Below are 10,000 nucleotides of genomic sequence, written 5' to 3'. Positions count from 1 at the left end.
TCATTTAGTTGTTCTACACGTAGAGTGTAAGCTGTCTTTTAGTTGTTCTACACGTAGAGTGTAAGCTGTCTTTTAGTTGTTCTGCTCTAATTACGATGGTAACCAGTTTATAACAGCAGTAAGGCACCTCAGGGGGTTTGTGATATATGGCCAATATACCACGGCTAAGGGCTGTATCCAGGCACTCCGTGTTGCGTCTTGCTAAGAACAGCCCTTAGCCGTGGTATTTTGACCATATGCCACGCCCCCTTGGTCCTTATTGCTTAAATATAATACCACAGTAATACTGTTTCAACGTATCACTACGGCTGCTACCTCCTGCCTACTTCCTGTAACTCTGGGACTCTTTAGCACTCAGCTACTACTCACCAAAAACAACTTGCTCCATCCACACTTATTTTGTACTGTTCACTCATTCAGAGTTCACTGCACCACAGTCTCACATGAATAGAACTCTTACTTCTTCCACTTCCTGGGCACCATCCATCACTGACACTGCTTGACCTCTGGACCTCTTGCCACTGTCGTTTCCTCTAATGTTCACTTCTCTGATGTGTTGCTCTCTCTTGTCATGGTGTGAGTCCCAAATGGTACCCTATTCCCTATATAGTGCACTACTTTTGACCAGGGCCCATAGTGCACTATGTAGGGAATAGGTTGCTGTTTGGGATGCTGTCAGAGTTCCCTGTTGAGAGATGTGGTAACTAAGGACTTGTTATGTGCTAATTAGGGACTCTCTCAACAGGAAGTGATGTAAACTAGGACTCTCTATTTCCTCTCTGGACTCTGACCTCACTCACCGCAGGGTTTTTCACATTTTCTAAACGGTCATCTCTGACAGTACGATGAAATGTTAAAACTCCCTTTCTATTTCTCGCTCTCTCCCTCCCCCTCTCTCTCTCCAGGAAGACAGTCAAAACCAACCAGACGGATGTCTTCTCCTCCCCCAGAGCTGAGGTAGGCCTTCAGTACTTCTCTTTTTTACCCTTAACCCTCCGTTTCGATCTAACACTTTCTCTCTCTCTCTCTGTTTCTTTCTCTCTCTCTGTCTCTCTCTCTGTCTCTCTCTCTGTCTCTCTCTCTGTCTCTCTCTCTGTCTCTCTCTGTTTCTCTCTCTCTCTCTCTCTCTGAGGTAGGCCAACAGTACTGTAAAACTGTTGCTTTGGTTACGGTCTTCACGCTTACCCACACAGCTAAAACCCTGTCAGGATAACGCAACATGTTACCATAACAACCACATAAACAAGCAACCATGTAACATTGTGAACAATGACAGTTAGCATGTTGTTTGAAGTAACCACAGTACAGGGTCATATGAAGGACAGTCCCTCCACACACACAACACACTATCAGGTGTGAATTACACAAAACATTGTAGATATACATGAACATACACTACTGGTCAAAAGTTTTACAACACCTACTCATTTACGTGTTTTTCTTTATTTTTACTATTTTCTACATTGTAGAATAATTGTGAAGACTTTAAAACTATGAAATAACACATGGAATCATGTACTAACCAAAAAAGTTTTAAACAAATCAAAATATATTTTATATTTGAGATTCTTCAATAGCCACCCTTTGTCTTGATGACAGCTTTGCACACTTGCCATTCTCTCAACCAGCTTCACCTGGAATGCTTTTCCAGCAGTCTTGAAGGAGTTCCCACTTACGCTGAGCACTTGTTGGCTGCTTTTCTGACTCATTCCAAACCATCTCAATTTGTTTGAGGTCGGGGGATTATGGAGGCCAGGTTATCTGATGCAGAACTCCATCACTGTCCTTCTTGGTAAAATAGCCCTTACACAGCCTGGAAGTGTACTGGGTCATTGTCCTGTTGAAAAACAAATGATAGTCCCACTAAACCCAAACCAGATGGGATGGCGTATCGCTGCAGAATGCTGTGGAAGCCATGCTGGTTAAGTGTGCCTTGAATTCTAAATAAATCACAGACAGTGTCACCAGCAAAGCACCCCCACACCATAACACCTCCTCCTCCATGCTTTACGGTGGGAAATACACATGCAGAGATCATCCGTTCACCCACACCGCGTCTCACAAAGACACAGCGGTTGGAACCAAAAATCTCCAATTTGGACTCCAGACCAAAGGACACATTTTCACCAGTCTAATGTCTGTTGCTCGTGTTTCTTGGCCCAAGCAAGTCTCTTCTTATGATTTGTGTCCTTTAGTAGTGGTTTCTTTGCAGCAATTCGATAATGAAGGCCTTATTCACACAGTCTCCTCTGAACAGTTGATATTGAGATGTCTGTTACTCATTTATTTGGGCTACCTTGTCACAACACAACTGATTGGCTCAAACGCATTAAGAAGCAAAGAAATTCCACAAATGAACTTTTAAGAAGGCACACCTGTTAATTGAAATGGATTCCAGGTGACTACCTCATGAAGCTGGTTGAGAGAATGCCAAGAGTGTGCAAAGCTGTCATCAAGGCAAAGGGTGGCTATTTCAAGAATCTCAAAAATAAAATATATTTTGATTTGTTTAACACTTTTTTTTGGTTACAACATGATTCAATATGTGTTATTTCGTAGTTTTGATGTCTTCACTATTATTCTACAATGTAGAAAATAGTAAAAATAAAGAAAAACCCTTGAATGAGTAGGTGTTCTAAAACGTTTGACCGGTAGTGTAGATCTTTTTGGTTTCTAACTGAAGAATTGACTAGTCTCTTTATAGATCAATGTCTGCCTGGAAAATACCTAATGGAGTCATTAACAGGGTTAAACAGAGGTTGTTTCTCCATCCCCCTGAGTCTGTGACTCCGTTGCCCTCTGAGAGTGGTTTCTCATTCTGTTTTGCTCCTTTAATCGTCTCCCATTACTCTCTCTCCACTCTTTCCATCCATCCTCTGACACGCTCTTTCCTTCATTTTCTCCCTCACTTTATCATATTTTAGCATTTAAAAAAAAACTTTCTCCCCCCTATTTTTCTCCATCCTTTCATGTCTCTTTCCAAGGCTACCTCCATCCCTCATCCCTCACTCCCGTCATCTTTCTTTGGGAGAGGTTTTCCTTTCTTTCTTTTAGCTCCCCCTGTTATCATTCTGGTCATGCCAGAGAGAGATAGATAGCGAGGACAAATGAAAGAAAACCACCATTTAAATTCTACTGCCGTCTTAACTGGACTGGGGAGGGAGATATGGGGTGTGTGCGCGTGTGTGTGTGAGGGTGGTGGGTGTGTTTGGGTGACCTTGTTTAGAGTGTGTGTGTGTGTCTACTCTCGAGGACCTGGTCTAAAGTGGCCGTCAGTGGTCGTTTAAAATCCTTGCAGAGAAAATGTCTTTTAGTCTTTACACATTGCACAATCTCTGTTAGAAGAGTTAACATTTACATTTACATTTAAGTCATTTAGCAGACGCTCTTATCCAGAGCGACTTACAAATTGGTGCATTCACCTTATGACATCCAGTGGAACAGCCACTTTACAATAGTGCATCTAACTCTTTTAAGGGGGGGGGGGGGGTTAGAAGGATTACTTTATCCTATCCTATGTATTCCTTAAAGAGGTGGGGTTTCAGGTGTCTCCGGAAGGTGGTGATTGACTCCGCTGACCTGGCGTCGTGAGGGAGTTTGTTCCACCATTGGGGTGCCAGAGCGGCGAACAGTTTTGACTGGGCTGAGCGGGAACTGTACTTCCTCAGTGGTAGGGAGGCGAGCAGGCCAGAGGTGGATGAACGCAGTGCCCTTGTTTGGGTGTAGGGCCTGATCAGAGCCTGAAGGTACGGAGGTGCCGTTCCCCTCACAGCTCCGTAGGCAAGCACCATGGTCTTGTAGCGGATGCGAGCTTCAATTGGAAGCCAGTGTAGAGAGCGGAGGAGCGGGGTGACGTGAGAGAACTTGGGAAGGTTGAACACCAGACGGGCTGCGGCGTTCTGGATGAGTTGTAGGGGTTTAATGGCACAGGCAGGGAGCCCAGCCAACAGCGAGTTGCAGTAATCCAGACGGGAGATGACAAGTGCCTGGATTAGGACCTGCGCCGTTAGTTAACCTACACACACACACACACACACACACACACACACACACACACACACACACACACACACACACACACACACACACACACACACACACACACACACAGATTCCGTAACTTCAGTAAAGACCGTTATGACAGTGGGATGATGACTCTCTTCTGGACTGTAGGAGTGGTTATATACAGCCAGGTCACACAAGATCCACTGCCAAATTAGACGTCCATCCAGGTAAGCAGGACGTAAAAAAAAAGATGACTTCAAAACCGTCCACTAGGGACAATGGTGAGCACTATTACCATCAAGTTGTCTTGTGTTTTGCTATGGCGTTGTGGGCGGGGATGGCGGACGGGCGGCTCCGAGGGTCGCGTGTTCAATCCCAGTGATAGGACCTCGTTTATTTATTTTAGTTTTCACCCTTAACCCTATCCTTTAAGCATTGGGAATTATTGCCTGAACTTAACTTTCCAAATTTGACATTTATGGACAAGGGATTGGATGTCTACAGTAAGACTGTGAGCGCTTGTTATTTAAAAAGGTGTGTGTGTGTGTGAACGCGTACGTACATGTTATAACAGTGTTGTAAATGTACTAAAAGTAACTGAAAGTTCCGTACACACACACACACACACACACACACACACACACACACACACACACACACACACACACACACACACTCATTCTCTCCTTCCCTCTCTGTCACACTCATCCTCCCCACCTCTCTCTGTCACACACACACTCATCCTCCCCTCCTCTCTCTGTCACACATACACACACACACACTCATTCTCCCCTCCCCTTTCTGTCACACACAGTACAGACAACCGTAAACTCAGTCCTCTCTGCCCACACCATAGTTATTATAGTTTATCCATCCCTCTCAGCTGTGTGTGTGTGTGTGTGTGTGTGTGTGTGTGTGTGTGTGTGTGTGTGTGTGTGTGTGTGTGTGTGTGTGTGTGTGTGTGTGTGTGTGTGTGTGTGTGTGTGTGTGTGTGTGTGTGTGTGTGTGTGTGGGGTTGAGTACTTCAGGCTGTTATCTGCATTTGGTCATGTGAACTGAAGTGTCCATTAGATGTAATCTAAACTATGATCAATGACCCGACGTGGAGATGGATGGCACTAATCACACGTTTGACTTGTGTTGTCCAGTTTAGCGTAAGCGCTACAGGCAATGAGCCATAGGGATGCGCTAGCTAATGTTAGCGTTGTTACCCAGTCGAGGCGATGGGCCATAGGGATGCGCTAGCTAATGTTAGCGTTGTTACCCAGTCGAGGCGATGGGCCATAGGGATGCACTAGTAGCTAGCGTTAGCTAAGCCAGTCGTAGTCAGAGTAAGAGGGTGAGAGAGTGGTGAGGTTTGTCTTTTGTCTTTGACAGTGCAAAAGATGACATAGAGGGAGAGAGTTGTGTTCTAGTGTAGTCATGTCTTGATGTCTTGAATGAAGTTACATTTTTGGCAGAATGCCTCTAGATTTGGTTGCTGTGTCAATGGCACAGTTTGGTTATTAACTATTTAAGTGGGGACAGGACGCACACACACAACACACACCACACAACACACACACACCAACCAGCCGCTCAGGTTCCCTCCTCCTCAAGGGCACCATTTATATCCTCCCATGATCCTTTACTTCACCCAAGCCAACCATGAAGTGGGTCATCCAATTAAGACAAAACAAAAAAACTCCCTCCCTATTGGCTAGCTGTGTTAAACGAGCTGAACACATTCATTAAGGTATGGGTCGTTAAGAGTGTAATTGGAACGTGTGACTCCCTCCCATTGGTGAGGTGACCCTAGGGCCATAGCTATATTGTTAGATCAGGTTTTAATCAGTCCCTCCTGTTCTCCATGTGTCTATATCTAGACTAGGTGCACTACTTTAGAACAGGGCCCATAAGGGCCCACCAGGGCCCATAGACCAGGGCCCATAAGGCACCCTAGATCTCCAAATGTCTATAGTTAGACCACTAGGTCTACTCTGACACTATCCCCCTGACTCCTTAACCCTAGAGCCATGACTCTATATTTAGACCACTAGGTCTACTCTGACACTATCCCCCTGGCTCCTTAACCCTTGAGCCATGACTCTATATTTAGACCACTAGGTCTACTCTGACACTATCCCCCTGACTCCTTAACCCTAGAGCCATGACTCTATATTTAGACCACTAGGTCTACTCTGACACTGTCCCCCTGGCTGTGTCTATACGCAGGTCTATATGTGTCTATAGTTGTATTAGGTGCACTACTTTAGACCAGGGCCCATAAGGCAGGTCTATATGTGTCTATAGTTGTATTAGGTGCACTACTTTAGACCAGGGCCCATAAGGCAGGTCTATATGTGTCTATAGTTGGATTAGGTGCACTACTTTAGACCAGGGCCCATAAGGCAGGTCTATATGTGTCTATAGTTGGATTAGGTGCACTACTTTAGACCAGGGCCCATAAGGCAGGTCTATATGTGATACTCTGACAGAGCTTTTGTCAACCCCCTAAAAACACTTAACAAGTTCAGGTCTCTGTCGTCCTCGACTCCTTCTGACCAGAAATACCAGGCCTGGATAGTAACTCCACAGGAGATGGAGGGAGATGAGACCTGAAGAAGGGAGAGGTTGAGTTGAGGGATTGTGGGTGTGGGGAAGGGGTTGGTTGGTGGGTGTGGTGGGGGGTGGGGGGGGGGGGGGGGGGCGGGTTGGTTGGTTGAGGGACGGTGTGTGTGGGGGGTGGGGGTTGGTTGAGGTATGGTGTGTGTGTGTCTTTTTGGGGGGGCTTTTTGAAGTGTGATAGGTATGGACTTGGATGAACCAGGTGTGTGCCGTGCCCATATGCCTTATCATCATTCTCATCAAAGTAAAACCACACACACTCATTCGAAATCTCACTGTGTGTGTGTGTGTGTGTGTGTGTGTGTGTGTGTGTGTGTGTTTCACAGTCTATTACACACTCACCTTTTCTGATCTTCTCTGCTAAATATAGATCCCCAATCACACACACTGTACAGTCAGCGCCTGTGTTAATGTTAATACCAGATAATATCATCTCTGTAATTCATCTGTGTGTGGTACACTGTTCCACACTGATTTACACAGAGATTGATGAGGAGATAATGGAGAGAGAGGGGGGAAGGGGTGAGATATGGAGAGAGAGGGGGGAAGGGGTGAGAGAGATGGAGAGAGAGGGAGGAAGGGGTGAGAGAGATGGAGAGAGAGGGGGGAAGGGGTGAGAGAGATGGAGAGAGAGGGGGAAAGGGGTGAGAGAGATGGAGAGAGAGGGGGAAAGGGGTGAGAGAGATGGAGAGAGAGGGGGGAAGGGGTGAGAGAGATGGAGAGAGAGGGGGGAAGGGGTGAGAGATGGAGAGAGAGAGGGGAAGGGGTGAGAGAGATGGAGAGAGAGGGGGGAAGGGGTGAGAGATGGAGAGAGAGGGGGGAAGGGGTGAGAGAGATGGAGAGAGAGGGGGAAGGGGTGAGAGAGGTATAGAGAGAGAGGGGGAAGGGGTGAGACAGAAAAAGGGAGTGGAAAAGATTGAATGTGTGATTTAGAAAGAGTGAGAGAGGGGAAAGATGGAGAAAGAGTAGGGATATCAAATGTTATTTGTCACATACACATGGTTATCAGATGTTAATGTGAGTGTAGCGAAATGCTTGTGCTTCTAGTTCCGACCATGCAGTAATATCTAACAAGTAATCTAACCTAACAATTTCACAACAACTACCTTCTACACACACGTGTAAAGGAATGAATAAGAATATGTACATAAAAATATATGAATGAGTGATGGTATAGAACGGCATAGGCAAGATGCAGTGGATGGTATAGAGTACAGTATATACACATGAGATGAGTAATGTAGGGTATGTAAACATTATATAAAGTGGCATTGTTTAAAGTGGCTAGTGATACATTTATTACATCAATTTTTCCATTATTAAAGTGGCTAGAGTTGAGTCAGTATGTTGGCAGCAGCCACTCAATGTTAGTGATGGCTGTTTAACAGTCTGTTGGCCTTGAGATAGAAGCTGTTTTTCAGTCTCTCGGTCCCCGTTTTGATGCACCTGTACTGACCTCGCCTTCTGGATGATAGCGGGGTGAACAGGCAGTGGCTTGGGTGGTTGTTGTCCTTGATGATCTTTTTGGCCTTCCTGTGACATCGGGTGGTGTAGGTTTCCTGGAGGGCAGGTAGTTTGCCCCTGGTGATGCGTTCTGCAGACCTCACTACCCTCTGGAGAGCCTTACGGTTATGGGCGGAGCAGTTGCCGTACCAGGCGGTGATACAGCCCGACAGGATGCTCTCGATTGTACATCTGTAAAAGTTTGTGAGTGTTTTTGGTGACAAGCCGCGCCTTCTTCACCCCGCTGTCTGTGTGGGTGGACCATTTCAGTTTGTCCGTGATGTGTACGCCGAGGAAGTTAAAACTTTTCACCCTCTCCACTACTGTCCCGTCTTTATGGATAGGGGGCTGCTTCCTCTGCTGTTTCCTGAAGTCCACGACCATCTCCTTTGTTTTGTTGACATTGAGTGTGAGGTTATTTTCCTGACACCACACTCAGAGGGCCCTCACCTCCTCCCTGTAGGCCGTCTCGTCGTTGTTGGTCATCAAGCCTACCACTGTAGTGTCGTCCGCAAACTTGATGATTGAGTTGGAGGCGTGCATGGCCACGCAGTCGTGGGTGAACAGGGAGTACAGGAGAGGGCTGAGAACGCACCCTTGTGGGGCCCCAGTGTTGAGGATCAGCGGGGTGGAGATGTTGTTACCTACCCTCACCACCTGGGGGCGGCCCGTCAGGAAGTCCAGGACCCAGTTGCACAGGGCGGGGTCGAGACCCAGGGTCTCGAGCTTAATGACGAGTTTGGAGGGTACTATGGTGTTAAATGCTGAGCTGTAATCGATGAACAGCATTCTTACATAGGTATTCCTCTTGTCCAGATGGGTTAGGGCAGTGTGCAGTGTGATTGCGATTGCGTCGTCTGTGGACCTATTGGGGCGGTAAGCAAATTGGAGTGGATCTAGGGTGTCAGGTAGGGTGGAGGTGATATGATCCTTGACTAGTCTCTCAAAGCACTTCATGATGACGGAAGTGAGTGCTACTGGGCGGTAGTCATTTAGCTCAGTTACCTTCACTTTCTTGGGAACAGGAACAATGGTGGTCCTCTTGAAGCATGTGGGAACAGCAGACTGGGATAAGGATTGATTGAATATGTCCGTAAACACACCAGCCAGCTGGTCTGCGCATGCTCTGAGGACGCGGCTGGGGATGCCGTCTGGGCCTGCAGCCTTGCGAGGGTTAACACGGTTAAATGTTTTACTCACGTTGGCCGCGGTGAAGGAGAGCCCGCAGGTATTGGTAGCGGGCCGTGTCAGTGGCACTGTATTGTCCTCAAAGCGAGCAAAGAAGTTGTTTAGTCTGTCTGGGAGCAAGACATCCTGGTCTGCGACGGGGCTGGTTTTTCTTTTGTAGTCCTTGATTGACTGTAGACTGTAGGATAGAGTGATAGAGAGGTGGAGAGAGAGAAAGGGAAACAACTAAAGAGAGGGTGTGTGTGTGTGTTTGTGTGTGTGACAGAGCGCTAAGGAAATTCCTGTCACAACTTTTTCCATACCCTGTGTTTATTGGGAGAGAATGTTGCTTATCCAGCCAGGTCGTTCAAGATTGACTTTGAAGTTGGGCTTCTATCCATGTCCTGAGGACGTTGGGAAATGCCTTCAAAACGGGTCACTCGGGGAAACGAGCACTTTACCATCAAGTAATCTCATGACTCTGGATCAGATGGGGAAAGGGGGATACCTAGTCAGTTGTACAACTGAATGCCTTCAACTGAAATGTGTCTTCCACATTTAACCCAACCCCTCTGAATCAGAGAGGTGCGGGGGCTGCCTTCATCGACATCCACGTCTTCGGCGCCCGGGGAACAGTGGGTTAACTGCCTTGTTCAGGGGCAGAACGACAGATCTTTACCTTGTCAGCTCAGGGATTCGATCCAGCAACCTTTTGGTT

At 46.7% G+C, this 10,000-nt stretch overlaps 1 protein-coding gene across 1 annotated transcript in view; it reads left to right on the top strand.

Annotated features, from left to right (window-relative positions):
* The window catches only part of ncf4 (neutrophil cytosolic factor 4), a 38,226-nt gene that overhangs the window by 13,620 nt on the left and 14,606 nt on the right, over positions 1–10,000 (top strand). The window contains exon 6 of the mRNA XM_039006246.1: positions 906–957. Coding sequence (XP_038862174.1) covers positions 906–957 — 52 coding nt within the window. The remainder of the gene's footprint in view (positions 1–905; positions 958–10,000) is intronic.

The sequence above is a fragment of the Salvelinus namaycush genome, chromosome 2 (genome assembly GCF_016432855.1).
Source record: "Salvelinus namaycush isolate Seneca chromosome 2, SaNama_1.0, whole genome shotgun sequence".
Lineage (NCBI taxonomy): Eukaryota > Metazoa > Chordata > Actinopteri > Salmoniformes > Salmonidae > Salvelinus > Salvelinus namaycush.
The sequence above is the reverse complement of the archived record's forward strand: the minus strand, read 5'-3'. Positions and strand labels throughout refer to the sequence as shown.